We start from the raw sequence: 18,452 nt of genomic DNA, 5'->3' as shown, positions 1-18,452 counted from the left end.
AGGCTTCCCCGTATTACAAAGGTGGCTCTCTTTTTACCCGGCTAGATCACCATGGTAACTTATGCTTAGCTCATAACCTGGTCCCGACCAGGTTCTGTTCAGAGTTTAATCATAAAATCGGTTATAAAAGCGCCGCTATTTCACTATTCAACTCATTTACAGCTGACGTCACCTTTACTTTGAAAGTCCAGTCGAGCTGGATCAGAACGGAGCATTTGTGCGGAGGGAGAGATCGTGCTGATCCGCTGCTGTTTACTTTCTCTCTGAGCGTCTCCGCCTACAGATGTTCAGCTGAGGGGATACGCTGCTCAGCTGTTGATCCGACTCGCGTCAGAAGGTCATTTATACAGTCAGTCACCACTGAAAGAAGTTGTGCGCTCGCAGCGGGACAGATACTTTAACTTAATGTCGTGGCGATGAATAAATTAATTGTTTCACCTGTTATGTGTTGCCCAAACGCAAATCTTGAGTAGGTCTACTCTGTTTTCTCACATTTAAGAAGGTCTTTGTACAGAGACAACATGAGATTTGCTTGTAGCTACAGCACCTAAAAAACCCACTGTAACCTATTTTCATACGCACACCCAGCCTCGCTTTCAATAAAACACACACTGGCATTTTATAATTGCGATCAGTGAAATATATGAAAACAATATAAAACACAGTTCAAAACAACAGTTGTTGTTGCTCTAAAGCTTCATATTTAAAAGCAGCTCAATGTAGAGCTGTCAGAAATTAAAATCAGCCTCCTCTTGTCATGTTTGGAGCAACACTGTTGCTTCAGGCTGTGATCAGGCTTTTTTGTATCGCTCATACTCTCTCCATTAAAACAACCTGCTCCTCTTGGCTGAAATCAGCCTGTTGTCGCTCCACTTAGTGAGGAAGTGAGCCTCTTCGCAGTACAGGCCTAAGGTCAGACTCATAATATATGGTTAAACCTTTGAACTGAAAGGCTTATCACACTATAGGTCTTAAAATGTGAAAATTGTTAGCAGTTGAGAGATTTCATTCAAAATTAAGAAAAGTAATCAAAATGTTATCAAATGTAATTAGTTACATTACTTTGAGAAAGTAATTGAAATAGTTACACTACTATTACATTTTCAACGGGGTAACTTGTAATTGTAACCAACTACATTTCCAAAGTAATCTTCCCAACACTGCCCTGAACAAAGCATAGTGACGACAGGTGATCAGAGACATCTACTGGCCATGAAACGAACGAATTCAATTATACTGAAAAGTCCATTTTGGTTGGATGTGAGTTTTTCTGTCATGTAACTGTTATCTTGCCCTTCACATTTAAAATGATAACAAGTCACAGAGACAAGTTGCCAGATGCCCCCTGCCCGTGATGTCTCTTTAATTACTTACTCTTACAAAAGAGCTGAATATTTGATACATAGTGATGATTGATACATCAAAAACATACGAAATTGGAGCAATATCTACAAACTAGAGCAAAACTGACATATTGGTAGACCATTATTATCGGCTGATACTGGCTTATTACAGATCTATTAGTATCGGCATGACAATTGTCTGGTTTGTTTTGCTTTTTTAAAGAGATTAAAACAGAAAAAAATGCTTTTGGTCATTTATGTTTATTGAATTTCCTGTTAAGTTCTCATTTTAGAGCATGTTACGGGCTGTTTGGAGTCCACTGGTACCTATTTGTAGTGACAGTTTCTTTGAAAGTTTCACCTAGCTGGACCTATGCTTATGGTTGGGTCAGAGGTTGGACTGAGAAGTGAATGGGATGGTTTAGGGCCAAAATTGTTCCTCCAGGAGGTACCTATTTGTTATGACACTTTTTCGAATGGTTCACATAGCTTGACTTAGGCTTAGGGTTGAGTTATTCATTTTTGAAGGATTTTGAGGTGAAATTTCTCCACATTACTGCAATGAAATCTAACCAAATGTGTACCTGTGACAGAGTAAGTCACCAGGAAGAAGATGCAAAGACAATGATGAACGAAGGAATTGATTTGATGTAAGGAGGTGTTTAGGAGCATGTTTCTCCTGAAACTTTTGAAAAATTGTCACTACAAATAGGTACCAATGGACTCCAAATGGCCAAAATATGCTCCTAAACACCTCCTATTTTTCAATAGTGTCCAGGTCATAGGACCGACTGACTCAAAATCAGTGGTCTTCCTGTACTGGTTGAATGAGACACACCTGTTTTTAATGGATTGTAGTATATCCGCTGAAATGTTTATACTTCTCCCTCATTTGATATCCAAGTCCAAAACAAATAGAGTATCAGTCCTGCTTTATAATAAATGTCCCTTAAAATAAATGTCCCCTTTTGCACAGAGGAAGACATGAGGATCCGAAGAGACTTAAACAAACATTAAAACATGATCATACTGTGGAAGCACTGCTCATTTTCTAACTCGATGTAACCTGCAGATGGCACTAATCCCTTGTGCAGTGCTACTGAAGACATCCGAGTTGCTGTGTCACAACAGATCTCCCTCAAGATTACTAAAATATGTATTCTGGACCTTTTCCCTTCAGTAGGGCTTCTGAACAGCGTGTACTGTACTCAACAATGAAGAGGCATCCGCCTTGCAGTCACGTGACATTAACGGAGGCGTGTCCACTGTCAGGTAGTCCAGCAGGTGTCGTGCGTCTCTGTTCAGCATGTAGTCATGGCCCCGGGCTTTTGTGAGGACTGCTCCCGACTGCTCAAAGAGTTTTCTGCTTATTTAAGGAAGGTTTGCAGAGAGTTTGGGCAAAAAGTCAGGAATGTTTTCAGAGAGCTCTGTCGGTGCACCTGCTTCAGGATCACACCTGAGAGGAGTTTGCTGACCGAGGACTCCACCTCTCTGCTCCTCCTGTGTGGTAGGTGCACCTACTTTCTTCCTGACAGCGGCGTTGTTATGGACAGGAGACACACGTAAACACGCTCTGACTGTTTTACTGCTGCGACTAAGTTACCCAGTTCACACATACATGTAATGTTATGTAATTTATTTGTGTATGTAATTTCGAAGATCAAAGTTACATCAACAGTGTTGTTGTTGTTATCATGAAAGTATGGAAGCTCATGTCAGCCAAAAAGAAAAACATATAATGAACGCCTTGATTCTAAAAAAAACCAAAACATTCCCATTACATAGTAAATCATAATTATGAGATTATCGTGGGGATTATTATGAGTTAAATGTTGGCTTTAAATCCCATCATAATGACTTGTTATCGCATAATTTAACACTTTATTTAAGATGTTTTACATTTATCACGTAATTCGTCAATTTTTTCCAATAATTTTGACTTTTTAATTCATAATTATGACATTCTATCTCATAATTTGACTTTTTATCATATTATTATGTCTAACCATGGGGACATTTTTTTCATCAAGCTTAGTTTTCTCTTTTTTCTTTACAGTAATAAGCTTCCGTGTAAATGCAAGGACTGGGCGGCAAAATCAAATATCACAATATTTTTGACCATTTACCTCAATATCGATGTTGTGACAATACTGGATTGGAGGACAGTTTTTACTTTCACAAAATATTAACACAATCAGAGATAAATAATCAGCAGCAATGTAAATATATGATAACTAAGTAGGTGAAGGGGATTTATGTCGTCATTTTAGACTGATTATCATCCCTCACGTTTGGGAAAGGTCATCATTGTGTATCTTTTTTTTTTCTCTTAGATGCTGAAGCTCTACTGAATCAGGAAAGTCTTCAGGTGCTGAACAGACTCTCAACCTCCGAAAACACTGATCTACAGATGACTGCGGCCATGTATTATTTACATCTCAGTCATAACTGTGAGTAGACAAGTCAAAACTGATTTATTTATGTTGCTTCTGACAATCTTCACGATAGACTGACTTGCAGATCAGTGGCACATGAAATGAAACGACTGTTTGCACTTCATGTGTCTGATAACAGTCAGTGTAAGGTTAACCTCCGCAACGGGTACGACCAGTATGCAAATTTTCAACCGTTTTTGTTCCATCGTTGGCAGATAATCCCCTGCATGTGTGGGCTGTAGTTTCATCATGTAGAGAGAAACTAATTGATCTTATTTTGAAATTCAACCATATTATATCCTTTGTTATTATTATTATAATCTGGCAGCTGTAGGAGGATTTGTGTTCATTAAAAGTGAATGTAATACTTTAATTTCAGTTTCCTCTTTAATCAGAGCACTGTATTGATAAGGTTATGACCAGTAGTGTGCAAATGTGTGACCACATGTTGTATTTTACATATGTGGCAGTTTACAGATTGCTCAGTTTACTTGGTGCATAGACCAACCACAGTTCAAATATGTCATGTTGATAACCAACTTTCACCTTTATTCAACGAGACCAACATCTAACTTAGATTGTGTTCAACTTTTGGTCGATCTTGGTTATTCTAAAAGATACTTTAGCCGTAAATATCTTTTCTTTTTCATTTTATTCTATTCTTTCCCTCCTTCCTTTCTGATCATCTTACAGTGGAGTCTTCATTACCAGATGCCTTCATGGAGCCGGTCATGGCTTTACTTTTATCAACTGACCTGCATGTGCAAAAGACCATCTCTCTCTCCTTGGTCAATCTGTTAGTAAAGAATAATGGTAAGAGATAAGTTTAAATTATCGTCTTTTGTTCATTCACTGTATTCAAAGTGTTTTAATAGGTCTAATCAATATTAATCACAGATGCATCAGAAGGTTATTGCCGTCCATAATGAAATCTGGTTTCAGTGTGTAAAGAGTTAGTGATTGAAATGGGAGTGCTGGTGCCCGTGTTGGAGCTGTTCCTGTCTGGTGATGCCGCCGCCCAGTGTCACTCATGCGCCTGTGTCGTCCTGCTGGCCTCCTCAGGTTTGTACAGACAGGGAGGACTGTGTTGTTGTCGTTTTCTTCTAACTTCTTCGTCTTCTTCTCCTCCCTTCTTCTTTAGATTCACCCTTTCTTCATTCTTCTTTGTCTTCTGCTCCGTTTTCTTCTTTGCTTCCTTCTTCATTCCTCTTCCTTCCTCTTCGGCTTTTTCTTCGTCCATCTTCTTTGTCCTGCTTCTTCTTTATCTGCTCCTCACCTTCTTCTCCTTCTTCTTATTCCTTGTCTTCTTCTTCCGCAGCTTCTCTCTTCTTTTTCTTCTTCTTTTGCGTGTCCTACATTTTTACATTTTTCTTCATCTTTTTTTTTCTTTTTCCCTCTTCTGCTTTTTGTACATCTTCTCTTCTTCCTGAGTGGAGTATTTTATAGTTCTGAAACATGTCTGTACAATAAAACATTTGAATATGGCTCAACTTTTTAAAGACTGAAATAGAAACCATAAGAAACATAAGTATACTGTAAGTAATACATAAACACATCAAACAGTGTGAGCAGCCATTCATCAAGTGTTGTAACAGGGTTTGACACCACATATTTATGTTTATTTTTCATCAGTTATTCAGTAAATATAGCTGTATGTTGCATAATATGTAATTATGGACCCTGTCACATGTACAATATGAGGTTGCACTGCCAGATAAATGGGAAGAATTAGATGATGGCATGGTAACGAATGATGGAAAAGTGAAGTAGAAAATATGCTCCATAAAATGTCTTTCTTCCTTGTCACACAGAATCGAACAGAGAGGCTGTCATGGTGGATGGAATCATACCACTGTTGGCTTTAGCAAAATCCTACGACCCACAGGTGCAACAGAACGCAACCTGGGCTCTGTTACATCTCACACAGTCAGGTCGGATCGTTTTCTTCTAACCTCAGTGTCTGTGTGTTTTTCTTAAAAAAATGGAAGCAGCCGCGTTCCTTTTCTTTCTGGCGTTATTTTGCTTGATTTCTCTTCTTTTTCCAGACTGGTCAACAAGGATTTTATGTCAGGCAGGAGCCATTCCTGTCCTGGTCCTTCTGCTGCAGTCCTCAGATTCAGAGGTTCAGTTCTACAGCTGCGCTGCTCTGTGCAGCATCGCTGCTGTCCAGGAGCACCACCAGAAGCTACTCAGCATTGGAGGCCATTTTCTGTTAAAGTCTCTTCTGACCCTCATGTCTTCCTCTGTGCAAAAAGCAAGTGTGAACTGTAGAAGCTGACAGATACATTTTAGATAAATCAGCTGCAATGCTCAGTAAATATGTTTATGATTCCTTTTTTTCAGAATTCATCCCAGGCATGCCGATGCCTCCAAACTCTCTCAAAGAATGGTAATTGTGAACAATGAAACCAGAAACTGACGCCATACCCAGATCAGAGGCTGTAAGTGATTATTTTCTGTGTAGTTCTGATCCAGGAGCAGCTGATGGATCTGGACTGTGTGTCGCCTCTGAAGGCGCTGCTGAAAACGTCGTCACCGGAGTCAGCCTTAGCTCTGCTGTCTGCACTGTCTGCACACCCACCGAACAATGTACAGTTTCCCAGGGATGGTGCTATCTGTTGTGTGTTACAACTGTGAAGTAACGAATGCATTGGGTTATTCTTTTTCCTTCTCTTGAACTCGTCATCACTGGCTTTTAAAAAGACTGACTGGAAGCTTGAGGCAACTATTCAGTTTAAGTCCTGTTATTGGTAATATTTATGTGTTGTTGTTTTTTTCCAGGACATCCTGGTTAGTGAAGGTCTGCTGGATGAGATCGGTCAGCTGCTTCATCGTCACAGATCCACCTCAGTTATAATCACACACAGCTGCAAGATAATCGCTGACCTGTGCGGCTCCCGCGTGGGTCAGCAGGTACATGATTCCTCGTCACATGTCTGTAGTAAATAGGCCGACATGATTTGTTTGTGCATGGCGCCTGATAGAGATCGAGTCATGTTGATTCCTATCATCATTTTTCTAGGCTGTGATGGAAAGCCTGTGTTTATCAGGACTCCTCCGGGCGCTTCTGTCTCCCGCCTTGTCAGATGAGACCTTGCTGCATGTGACATCACACTTAGATCACCTGATGACTTGGGGTAAGAGATGTGGACATTATTGAGTATTCATCTGTTCTGTTGTGATGTTGCTACCACTCTACGGATCCCTTTTCATAAGAATCATGTTCATAATCTGTCTCAATTTGCCCGCTTGTCATTTCAGATCAGCTCAGGTCTGAGTTGTCAGTGACGATAACGTCAGAGCAAGTTTCAAGACTGGTGAAGTTGTCAGGACGAATGCAAACTCCCCAGTTGTCATACAACAGTGCGGCCATCATCAGCAAACTAGAAATGAACGGTAATGCCATGCACAAGCGTAACGCTTAGTTTTGTGAATTACACGGCTTTTGTACACTCAACAGAAAATAACTATGATTTTCATGGCGATGGAAGCTCCCCCTAACACAGATAACAATTAATTTGTGGACAAAAACCATTAAAAAAAATCTTTGTTACTTTAACTTGAAAATTCCTGGATCCATCCCTTTATCTCGATCCATCTGAGTCCAAATTTCGTTGAAATCTGTTCAGTACTTTTTGTGTGTCCCTGTTGACAAACCAACAAAGGAAAACAGGTGAAAACATTGCCTCCTTTGGCAAATTTACATTTGTTTCCACGCTATTCCCCCAGATGATAAGCTCCAGCTGCTGAGACCTCACTACAGCACCATGTTGGACTACCTGCTGGTTTACCTCAGACAGAAAGATGTGAAGTTCCAGCAGCTTGGCATAGTTACAATATTCAACCTGAAGAAAGGTTTGTATTTATTGGGCAGCTGAGGATACTTCAGCCATATAAATGATTTTATCAAAGCAGAGCACTCCAAGCTCGCTGTAATTCAGGAGTTCTTAGCCTGCTTTGTGCCGTCTTCCTCTGCAGATGGAGACTTTTCATCCCTGTTAGCTGACAGTGAGTTGGAGGCTCAGCTCAGGACGGTTCATGCGCAGACGGAGGAAACCAGACGGCTGCTGCAAATGATCCAGCTATCTTCCGTTTACCCTTAAAGGATAAGTTTACCCAAAAAATGAAACTGTTGTCATTAGCCCATCTACCTACCCTCATGCTGATGGAGAAGGTCAGGTAAAGATTTGTTCTCCACAAAGCATTTCAGAAGCTTCACCGCAAAGCAGCATTCTCCTAGACAACTGAAGTAGATGGGGGCTTGTTTTAAAATGTAAATAAAGTCTGTTGAAGCCTCAAGCCCCAAGATCTCAAATTGATTTGAAAATACTTTATTTACAGCCTTTTCTGAGCAGAAATCTTCACAGTAGCTGCTAAACTACTGGAGAAGCATTAGCACACACCCCATCTGATGTGGGCGCACAAGCTCGACCGTGCAGGTGTGAAAAACGCCTTTTCAGATCAGTTTCAGATCTCGTGGCTTGCACAGGCGAGCTGTAAAGCCCCATTTTATGTTCAGGTTTTTTTAAGGTTTCAAAACGAGTCCCCATCCACTTCTAGATAATGACAGAATTTTCATTTTTGGATGAACTTACCCTTTAACCTTCTCATGATGAGTGCTGAAGGCTGTGCACTGTTGGGACTGGACAAGATGTTTACAATCAGGCACTGCATAGACGAGCATCATTTTTTTTTTTATAATATTGTGTTTTTAATGTGTTTATTTTACATCAGTTTGTATGTTTACAGTCAACAAACTAAGTGAAAAACAAGGCAGAGATGCAGCATAGTATCAGCTTTAATTAAATATGGCGTATATTTCAATTTTTACCAGGATAACAAATGACAGGTAGAAGCAATACTTAAACTATAAGATCAAATATCGATGATCAGATACATTTGTTTTTATATGCTTTTTTTTATCATAATAAACTCGCCTAACCTCTACGCCTCAGAGATTGCTTTTTAATGTGATTAGCGCAATAATCAAACAGAGCAACTGTCAGTGCAATAAACGCTTTGTGCATCGTATTCTCTAAAACAACACTCACAAAACTGAAGCAAAATCTTTGGAAACTAAGTTCCTTAGCAGCTTTGAAATATGTGATTGCTGTACTCGACAAAATCATAGGGCAGGATAGGACTTTTATGCGGGAGGTGACGCTCTCACCAACATCCTAAATCTCTTGTGTTCTCAGCGCAAAACAGCCACTCGAGCTATTTCTAATCCCACAGTGACAAAAACTGAGGAAGGAAAAGTGCTTAGATGGCAAGAAATGTCAGGAATAAGCAATAAGCATATGGCTAACATATGTTGTGTTTGTTGGAATGGCTATTCCTAGTATTTCACAGAGGCAACACTATCCAGCAAACTATCATCACCACTGTCTACGTCTACTGTGTTATATTTTGGGATAGTCGTTATTAGCTCAGAAACCTGCAGTACTGAAGGGTAATAAATAGCTTGCCCGAGGTTTGTGCCACTGGTTACACACAGAAAAGTGAGCAAATGCTGACGTCCTCAGTGAGAGGCGAGGCTGTATTTTACATGCTCTTTCAAGGTGCCGGAGGGGCAGCGCAATGGCTGTGCCGCAGTAATCGCTGTGGTTCACGGGGAAATCACCGCTCTCCAACGAAGTTTGTGATCGCCTTGCCCGCGTGCAGGAGCTCAGATGACCTCTGAAGAAAGGAAGCAAGAAAAAAGGGAATCAAATGAAATGTTTCAGAGACAGTAGAAATTAAATACAAAACAAACTATTTGCTATGTAAAGATATATTTTTTTGGGTGCTATGTCCCCTCAGAGTTGTCTTAAGGCAGAAGTTGCTCATTAGCACACCACTGTGGTCAGCATTGCGTAACCAGTGCTTGGACTCGCACTCACACATCCCCACGCCAAAAAGCGCCTTTGTCTCCGCACTACATCGCCTTATCTCTGACCGAGCTGCGTTAAGCTTCGGAAGCTTGAGAAAAAAGTTATCCCGCTAGCTATTCTTAAAAAAATTAAGCTAGGAAAACATAATAACAGCGGCGTGATTGAAAGGAACAAACTTAACGGCTGACAGCAGAAAACAAACACCACTGCCGCCAGTGTAAACGAGCATCGCTGTTCACCTAACTGGGCAGGTTTATTAAAAGAAAATAATAAACCAGACGTGGAGAGGCAGAGGTAGCATTAGTGCAGCAGAAACAAACTTCTTTTCATTTTCTCTACCACGTGTCACAAACCAACAGCTCCTGACATACTCCTATTTTGTACATGATGGCATCTTCCATCGGCTCAACCCTACCTCTCTGTCCTTTGGTTTGGTAGCCACATCCATGACAAATAAACCTAAATGCACTGATTTTGAGTCATATTTGATCTGCACAGCCTCTTGTGACATTTTGACTGATGTGGGCCAAGTTCTGAAGCAAAATGGCCGCCTTCTGTCGACAAACTCTCTGGGAAAGTGAAAAAGAGTGAGAAATTCAAACAGAATTCTTGATTCGTATTTGATCAGCGCTGCCTAGTTTTGACAGTTTGATCCGGGCTTTGTGAGCACCGTCTGTTCAGATGCAGCTTTCTTTTCTTTTCTTTTTTTCCAGCTTAACTGAGTGAACGACATGCGTATTTGTTTTGGTCTGACATCCAGAGGTCTAGTGTGATATCAACTGGCAGCGACTGTCTTATATTTCACCTCTGAGGTAATTTTCTTCAGGTAAAACGAGGCAGTATTCAAAGCAAAAAAATGTATTTGTCTGGCTTTTTCTGACAAACACCTGTTTGGCAGTGCTTGGTATAATTTCCCGACCGGAGAACAAGCGCTCTCACGTGCCCTGCTGCTCACGTCTCACCTGCTCGTTGGTGGGTCTGGATTTCGTCCAGTCCTGTGAGAGTCCTCAGAGACCTGCGTTCTTTGAAGGCCACAACAGGTACCATGTCCTCCTCGTTGTTCAGACCCAGCTGGGAGGTTTTAGTCACCGCCGGCAGCTTGACTGCATCTTCTATAGTGCCGTTGTGCACAGGATGCGTGTTTTCCTTTGGTTGCGCTTCATTTGGCAAGGGTGGCAAGGTCCTCACTGGTGCAGATTTCTGTTAAAAAAAAAGGTATTAACTCAATTAGTCAAGGACAAGCTGTTTGCTTTTTTGTGAAGCTGGTTAGTTACAAGTGGATGCTGGTCATGCGTCATATGAGCCCTGGGGCGATGTACTTTTTTTCAAATCCGAAGAGTAAATCTCACCGTATCTGGAGAATCTGTCCTTCTGGTCCTCCGCATGATCTCCTCAAGTCGCTGGAGAAAAGAAAACAGCTTTGTGAAAACATTCAGTTCCTTTAATAAGACAGGACTTTTGATGTTGCTCGTTTGATGAACACAGTTACACTCATCTAACTTTTTTTCCATCAAACACTTTCAACCTTTTTCCTCGCTTGCCGCGCTGCCTCCTCTTTCTGTGCGATTATTTCCCGCTCCTGTTTGATCTGTTCGGCCTTCTCCCTCTCTTTGGCTTGTTCATCCTCTCTCTGTATCAGACAGGAAACAAGACAATAAAAAAAGGATGAAAACAGTGATTTTCCATGAAAAACAAATTAGTAAGAGAAAATGTGTCCACAAGGACAGTTTGCATTTCCCACCTGTTTCTGCAGGAGGGCGGCCTCCCTCATGGCCTGAGCTCTTTCTTCCTCGGCCTGTCTCTGCTCCTCTTCCTCCCTCCTCATCTTCTCCTCGATGAGACGTTGAGCCTCAGCCTGCTGGCGCGCTCGCTCCTCTGCCCTCTTGCGCTCCAGCTCTTCGCGACACCGCCTGGACACGTCATAAATTGCAATATAACATCGTAATGACCTGCCACTGCAGTGTTTCTGTCTCATGGCGCGGAATGCTTGTTACCTTTCTTCCTCCTCTCTTTGCAGCCGCTCCTGCTCCTCTCTCTCCCGTTGGAGCCGGGCCTCTCTCCTCTTTTCAGCCAGGAGACGTGACGCCTCCTCCCGGTCTGTAGTCCCGCCTGAAGGCTTGGAAGTGACTTGAGGAGTCCCTGGGGTTGAAGAAGGAGGTGTCTGAAGAGGACCTGAAGAGAAAATCAACTTTAGTTTATACCTGTAACGCTTAAAATACTGCTCTTTGTGCTATGAGCGTTTCTCTATCTTACTTCTATCTGCTGCTGCTCTGGTTCTTGCTTCCGTCTTGTTTTCGGGCAGGTTGGAACACGGAGTCTCAGGTGGATTCTCTTGCCGACCTTCAGCTGATGTCCTGACAGGCCTGGAGTTACCGGGAGAGAGGGCAGCGCTACAAACAGAAACATCCTCCTCAGGGACGGATGGGAGCTCAAGCTGCAGCGTGGTCGGATGTCTGCTAATCGATCTTCGGGGGGTCCTTGAAGAACAAGTGGGAGAGAACAGATGTCCCACTTTGTTCAGATTATTGTGCTCTGTGGGTATTTTTAGGTCACAAACTGTTCACCTACCGTTCAGGGGAGGGTGGGGGGGAGGGTCTGCTCTTTAAAACGGTGGCCAGTTTGACCATGGTGTTGGCGGCAGTCGATCTTGTACTTGAGCCAGTGTTTGAGTTCTTCTTATTCTTAGGAGCATCTTGCTTCCTTGGTGATTTGATCTAAAACAAAAAGAAGGGAAAGAAACTCAGAATTACTTTCTAACTGAATCTGTCCCTTTCGGTTCAATAATCTGAACAGCAGAGGAAGGAACAGGCGGAATCACCTGTGCCAGATTGATGCATCTCTGCTGGCTTTTGTTGGGACTGGGGGAGGCATTTTGAGTATTTGAGACACTGTTCGAGTTCCTCTTAGGAGTGTCTTGTTGCCTTGGTGATTTGTACTAAACCGAAATGAAGGAAAAAAGGCAAGTTTATTTATATAGCACCATCAGACACAAGGCAATTCAAAAGTGCTTTACAAAGACATTGAAATGCATTAAAATACCACATTACATTTAAAAAGTAAAATTGCATTCTGGCCGAGCTGCATCTGTCTGTTTTTTACTGGGACCTTGTGAACACCCCATAATAACAGTCCGGCCGTTTGAAGAAAAATGCTTGAACAAGTTTTTCTGGTTCTTGATGGGACAACAATCCTTTAATTCCTTTCAGGTGGTAAAAGGCTGATTTTGTATGTGACGCTGTGTGGTGGTCGAAATCCAGGTCTGAGTATATAACTATGCCAAGATTTCTGGCTTGATTTGTAGATTTTGGTGCCAGGGATTCAAAGTGAGAACTGACTTTTAAATTGTTTGGGGCCAGAAACCATCATTTCAGTTTCCTCTGTCTTCAGCTGTAGTAAATCCTGTAAGGGACTGTAGTCATGTGGTGACACTGTTACGCAGAGCTGTAGTCATGTGGTGACACTGTTACACAGAGTTGTGTGTTTACTCATAAGTGTGGTAGATGTTACAATATCCCATAATTTGAGCGAGGGGGAGCATGTAAAAGCTAATTACTGGAGAGGCCCGAGAACGGACCCTTGAGGAACCCCAGGTGGTTTTGGTTGCTCAGATTAATTATTACCAGTTGACAAAAAGTAGTCCCTTGCTTTTAAGTACGATTTAAACCAATTCAGTACAGTGCCGGAAAGTCCCACCCAGCCAAGAAAGTGTCATCAGAATTAATTTTCTTCTTAATCTTTCCCCTCTTTCAGTCCAATAAATCTGACTGAATGAAAAGGTATAGACTGGAAAAAGACTTGACAATATTAGCAACACATCATAAATGTGAGTCCAAAGGAACCGCTGGACTTACCTGTGCCAGATTGATGCTTCTATACTGGCTGTGGTTGGGACCGGGTGAGGCAGTTGGCCTGCATGGGACTGAACCAGAGCGCTGGGGTTTCGGAGGAGTGATGGTGATGGTGGTGTTCATGGAGTGGAATGAAACTGCGCGACGACAAATATGAACAACTGATCCAGTGATTTGTGCCATGATTATGAAGAAAAATAGGGACGGATGGTGGAAAGAGTAATGGAAATGTGAAGTGGCACGCAAACAGAGAGGAAAGCGAGCAGCGTTAGTATTCAAAGAGCTGGAAAGGTTAATTGAAGTAGTCTCTTGAAACAGTTAGTATTGCATTGCTATTATATCAAAGCAAATGGGTGCATTCTGTTATCATGAGGGAGAGTACCTTCTTCTCCTGACTGACAACCAGCACTCTTGCTCCTGGCCAGATAAGAGCATGTGGGGGTAAGGAGGCGACTGACCAAGTTCTTCTCCCATGGTGTCAGTGGTAAGCGACGTGGAACTAGCGTATTGATCAGTATAGTAAAGTTTTAGTGCGGCAAAAACAAAAGATAAGGCACTCCAAGAATGCTGTGTTAAGATATGTTACAAAAAGAACAGATACTGTTAGGTAGGGCTGCAACTTCCGATTGCGCTTCATTGTTGATTAATCTGCCGGTTAAAATGTCCCAAAAAAACAACTTTTTAAGACAAAGAAAAGCATCAAATCCTTGATAATTTAAGTAGCTGCAACCAGCAAATATTTCTTGATCATCAGTTAATATTTTTTAAATCAACTGATTGATTACTCAACAAATCGTTGCAGCTCTACTGCTGAGTATGGCGTTATGAGTTTAGCAAGATCATGTTAAAAGAGAGGAGATTAAAAAAAGGCGGCACATTCATCTATACTCACCGTTCTTGGCGAGCTTCCTTCCTCTCGAGTTCTGACCGGGGCTCTGCTGAGCCTTTTGGCTCTTCTCCTGTGTCCTACGCACTGCTGATTCATGACGCTCCTTAATTCAGGAAAAACAAGTTTCAGTGTTACTCAATCCAGCTCTGTGAAAGCATCACCTGTACTAAAAATAATTGTTTTTGTGAACCAAACAAAACTCACTTTCTCCTCTTTCAGTCGCTGCTTGCGCTTCTCCTCCACAGCAGCACGCCTCCTCTCCTCTTTGAGCCTGTGCTCCAGGAGTTTCTTCTTGCGTTGCTGCAGCTGCTGTTCAAAGTACCGCCTGGCCCGCTGCTCCCGCTCAATTCTGCTCAGCTCCCGAGAGGCTGAGGGAGAACAGTTAACGAGTATAAACAGATTAATCAGTAACGTACGGTGATCTGACGAGAAAATCGAGGACAGTGGGTTAACAGTGCCATGAAGGGCCTTAACATACCAAGTGCCTTCTGTTGCTCTTCTCGTCTTTCCCGTGCTGCCCTCAGCCTCTCATCAATGTTTTGTCCATTAGCCACTAGAATGACAAAACAGGAGTTTGTCGTCACTGGTTTGATGCCATAAATGAATACTATTAGTTAGAATCATTGATGGAAGTAGGGAGAAACGTGGAGGACAAAAACTTAAAGAGAAAACGATATTACATCTCCTAGTGCTATCCAATGTTGTTATTGGGTGCTGCTGTCGGTTTTGGTGGGATTCAAATATTGTTTGTTTTCTTATTTTTGCTGCTGTCAATCCAGACGAGAGATATGTCTTGCTCCGTGTGAGGTGCTCCTTCAGTCTGCCCAAATGACGATACTCTCTGACAATCTGGTTAAACTTCACTTGAGTCGATGCAGCAATTACAGCACAGCGTCTTTTGCATGTACAGGCATTGAAAGCTTCAGTCAGAAAAGGATTGTTCAGATATTCACACTTTCACTCTCAAGGCACTCGGAGCACCCTCAGAGACCAATATTTGTATTACACTATAGGGAATTATCAGGCTGTAGTGACCAAGTGTGAAATATATATACACTACACTAACACAGCAGAATAACAAACAGTTGTGCACGGAATGACAGCTGTCAGTTTTTGTACCTGCATGCATAACACCAGTATACCGCTGCAACCCTAGTATCCAATTTCATAATATTTTGACAGCTGCTTGATGAAAGGATGAATGTGATAGACAGCTGTGTCAAACCTGCAGCGATCCGTGAAGAGGCAGAAACGGCGGTTTTCTTTGCCTGTGAATTTGGTTTGCAGTTGTCTAAAAGTGAGGGGGGAAAAAGCAGCACGTTATTCGGCTAAAACACAGCAGTACCTCTGTTTTTGTTCTTCTCCGTATCCATTTGGCATCTGGATCTATAATATACTTGGAATTCCACCATTAAATTCAGCTTTCAGCACAGCAGATGACCCAAAGGGGCTGTTGCATTTAGACCAAAAGACAAATCAGCGTGAGGAATCTCTCCCAAATAGTGGCTGTTTTGGACTGCGATGGCCTCAGGGGTCAGCTGCACATAAAAGAGGCATTATAAAGTGCTTGCGTATCAAAGGCGAAGAGAACATGGTAGCACCTGACCAGTCCTCATGAAAGATGACTAATACAAGCAGTGGAAAGAAGTCAACATATAACACATCTGATGTTTGTAGAAAAGCAGAAGGGGTTAAAAAATAAAAAAAAATAAAAAAATGGATATATTCCTTTAGGGTTAAACAATGTGAGGATGCTGATTATTCTATGTATGTTATGTAATCTGTGTCCACAGATGGCCCCTGATGTCATCATTTTTATGGCAGCTGTACCTCAGTTAAATTCAAAAAAGAAAATTCTCTGTATATTCCATTAATGCGTCATCAATGTGATCAGATGATCATGTATTTATGATCTACAGTCATGCTGGCTTTGCCTCAACAAACAGCTTGTTTTGAGAAGATAACACGCAGACGCTTTTTAAGCAAGAGCACAGATAAATCCTACTGACCTCCCGTTCTGTCATATCCATTCCCCTTCCTCTGGTTCTCAATGGTACGTGTAGATAGTGGTCCCTGCGATGGAGGGACGACACTCTGTTTCTTCTGCACAGCCATGCTAGCTAGGTATTGAGCCTGGCATACCAATGCTCTCACTCAAAAATCCCCCTCCTCTCTCTCTCTCTCCCTCTCCTCCTCCTCCTTTGAATTTCTATTTCAAGATGCCTTCGGGTCCTCGCTTTCCAAGTGCGTTGCCCTCTGCATCAGCTGCTTGTCCATCTGTGCCTTACCAACCAAGCATGAAAACAAAGCATCCACTTATGCCCCCCTTTCCACAGGGCCACAGACGAATTAAAGCCAGGTTATCCACAGAGGAAAAACACCGCTGTCTCCTTTAAGGTTATGGAAGTCTGGAGAGATTCTGATCCTCACCGAGTCTCATCTATAAAAAGGATACTCCCTCCCACCCCTCCTTTAAAGATCTCACCCTTGTGAGCTGCTCTGCTTTACTTTCAACATAATATAGCTGTGTCACTTTAACTCCCCCACCACCGTGCCTGCCTGCTAGATGGAAGCGGCCAAAGGGATGCAGGGTTTCCTGGAGACGGGAATAGAATAATGGAAGCAAAGCCGAGAGCCTGTCTTCATGAATTATTACCATGACGAATGCGGGATAATATTCATTGACATACATTTGTTTGGACATTAACTCATTCTGATGGAGTCGGTGTCCTCAATAGCTGAGGCAAAAATACTGAGTGTTTCTTTTTTTTCTTTTACTCTTGATTCCCCCCCTGATGAATGAAATGGTATGACCACTAGATGGAGGTCTTTCTTTCTAGAGAACAAGCTGAAGTCAGCCTGGCCTTTTAAAGGGTAACTCCACCAGTTTTACACATTAAAGTGTGATTTTAGGTCTTGGGGAGTCCTACTAGCAGTAGAAAGCCCTCAGTGACAGCAAAGGAATATGCACTTAATCTTTTATATCATTATTATACATCATTTGTCCAAAGGTTTTTCTCTTTGCTTGTAAAGTGTATCAACATCGACATGGCTTTCAGATTATAAATCCTAAAAAATGTGGTGACCCTCTGACTTCTTTGGCCTTTGTGATACTCTTTGCTCTTGGTGAAATGAGTGTTCATCTCCTTTACATAAGCAAATGCAGCACTTTGGAAATACCAGAGTAAAAACCCTGCAGTCATAATTATTAATTCATCATATCAACAATATGTAGGTAAAAGTACTAACTATGCAGAAAACACAGTCCCTGTCAGTGAATGCAGCGTTTACTGTGTGTTTCACTGCTGTAGATGTTTAAGTTCGGGATCATTTTCACTACTTTATGAAGTTAAGTATAAAGAAAATAAATAAATAAGATCAATTTAACTGCCTTCCAGCCACCCTTCATTAAAAAAGTATAGCGCAACCTTCACAGCAATGACACCTCAGCAGGCCCCAAGGTGGTGCTCCCATTCATTTCTGTGGCATCAACCGGTTGCTTTAGCCCAATTTCTCTAAGTAAGGTCATTTGTAGACAGACCGTTTGTGCAAGAGGCCAGCCCAACCACATTCATCATGACAGCACTGAGTAGATGTAATCTATTAAGTTTCCTTAATAAGCCCATTTGGGAGCCAGTTGAGAAAGTGGATGCACCCTGGAGGCAAAATTGTGCCATAAACAGGCCGAACCATTTTGTTCATGTAAGTAACGCACCATGCAGAGGTTGGGTGATGCAGAAGACATTTCACATTATAAAATAAACAAACTAATCATTCAGATTTTGTTTAATGAATTTTAGGTACGTTTCTGGGTTCATTTGAGGTCAAATCCACCTGGGCCCTACGTGCTTGCTGTCGAGTACAATGCCGCCCCCACCGACACAACAATAACAATGCCCTTTGGCTGTGTTTCACTGATGGCGCTTGCCAAACTCCTCCATCCAAAAGTCTGCGGTGTGTCATAAGGATACTCTACACCGTGGTCAGCTGGTGCGCCCACAGAGTCACTGGAGCACAAACGAGATGGTGATAACCTGCCTACAACCAACCGCCCAAAAAGGACT

The 18,452-nt window shown here is 42.1% G+C and overlaps 2 protein-coding genes across 4 annotated transcripts; one reads left to right on the top strand and one right to left on the bottom strand.

Annotated features, from left to right (window-relative positions):
* The first annotated feature begins 1,619 nt into the window (after positions 1–1,619).
* LOC115565936 (vacuolar protein 8-like) lies at positions 1,620–8,725 on the top strand. The gene is made up of 13 exons (XM_030391608.1): positions 1,620–2,850; positions 3,677–3,793; positions 4,472–4,591; positions 4,721–4,840; positions 5,590–5,709; positions 5,824–6,032; positions 6,122–6,167; positions 6,243–6,367; positions 6,560–6,691; positions 6,801–6,915; positions 7,040–7,174; positions 7,508–7,633; positions 7,757–8,725. The coding sequence occupies exons 1-13, from the start codon at positions 2,658–2,660 to the stop codon at positions 7,879–7,881; spliced, it is 1,683 nt and encodes a 560-aa protein (XP_030247468.1). The 5' UTR covers positions 1,620–2,657; the 3' UTR covers positions 7,882–8,725.
* Positions 8,482–16,967, bottom strand: map7a (microtubule-associated protein 7a). Of its 3 annotated transcripts, none has more exons than XM_030391607.1 (16): positions 16,398–16,967; positions 15,734–15,926; positions 14,867–14,941; positions 14,593–14,756; positions 14,392–14,491; positions 13,882–13,998; positions 13,503–13,660; positions 12,470–12,586; positions 12,220–12,365; positions 11,905–12,128; positions 11,646–11,823; positions 11,393–11,561; positions 11,177–11,281; positions 11,001–11,051; positions 10,614–10,851; positions 8,482–9,457 (listed from the first exon to the last, which is right to left on the bottom strand). In XM_030391607.1, the coding sequence occupies exons 2-16, from the start codon at positions 15,798–15,800 to the stop codon at positions 9,447–9,449; spliced, it is 1,920 nt and encodes a 639-aa protein (XP_030247467.1). In that variant the 5' UTR covers positions 15,801–15,926; positions 16,398–16,967; the 3' UTR covers positions 8,482–9,446. The 3 variants fall into 3 exon arrangements, with proteins under 3 accessions (XP_030247467.1, XP_030247464.1, XP_030247465.1); XM_030391604.1 differs by lacking the exon at positions 15,734–15,926 and adding an exon at positions 15,614–15,679 and having other exon boundaries at positions 16,398–16,966; XM_030391605.1 differs by lacking the exon at positions 15,734–15,926 and having other exon boundaries at positions 16,398–16,966.
* Between the last annotated feature and the right edge of the window lie 1,485 nt (positions 16,968–18,452).

This window comes from Sparus aurata, chromosome 16 (assembly GCF_900880675.1).
Source record: "Sparus aurata chromosome 16, fSpaAur1.1, whole genome shotgun sequence".
Classification (NCBI taxonomy): Eukaryota; Metazoa; Chordata; class Actinopteri; order Spariformes; family Sparidae; genus Sparus; species Sparus aurata.
This window is presented reverse-complemented; position numbering and strand designations above follow the sequence as displayed.

Excerpts from the sequence above, each read along its gene's own strand:
- LOC115565936 (XM_030391608.1), top strand. The coding sequence starts at position 2,658 with ATGGCCCCGGGCTTTTGTGAGGACTGCTCCCGACTGCTCAAAGAGTTT. Across the intron at positions 6,168-6,242 it reads CCAAACTCTCTCAAAGAATG|TTCTGATCCAGGAGCAGCTG; the intron begins GTAATTGTGAAC and ends TTTTCTGTGTAG. Across the intron at positions 6,368-6,559 it reads CTGCACACCCACCGAACAAT|GACATCCTGGTTAGTGAAGG; the intron begins GTACAGTTTCCC and ends GTTTTTTTCCAG.
- map7a (XM_030391604.1), bottom strand. The coding sequence starts at position 16,503 with ATGGCTGTGCAGAAGAAACAGAGTGTCGTCCCTCCATCGCAGGGACCA. Across the intron at positions 14,942-15,613 it reads CTCTTCACGGATCGCTGCAG|TGGCTAATGGACAAAACATT; the intron begins GTTTGACACAGC and ends TTGTCATTCTAG. Across the intron at positions 11,282-11,392 it reads CCGCCCTCCTGCAGAAACAG|AGAGAGGATGAACAAGCCAA; the intron begins GTGGGAAATGCA and ends TGTCTGATACAG.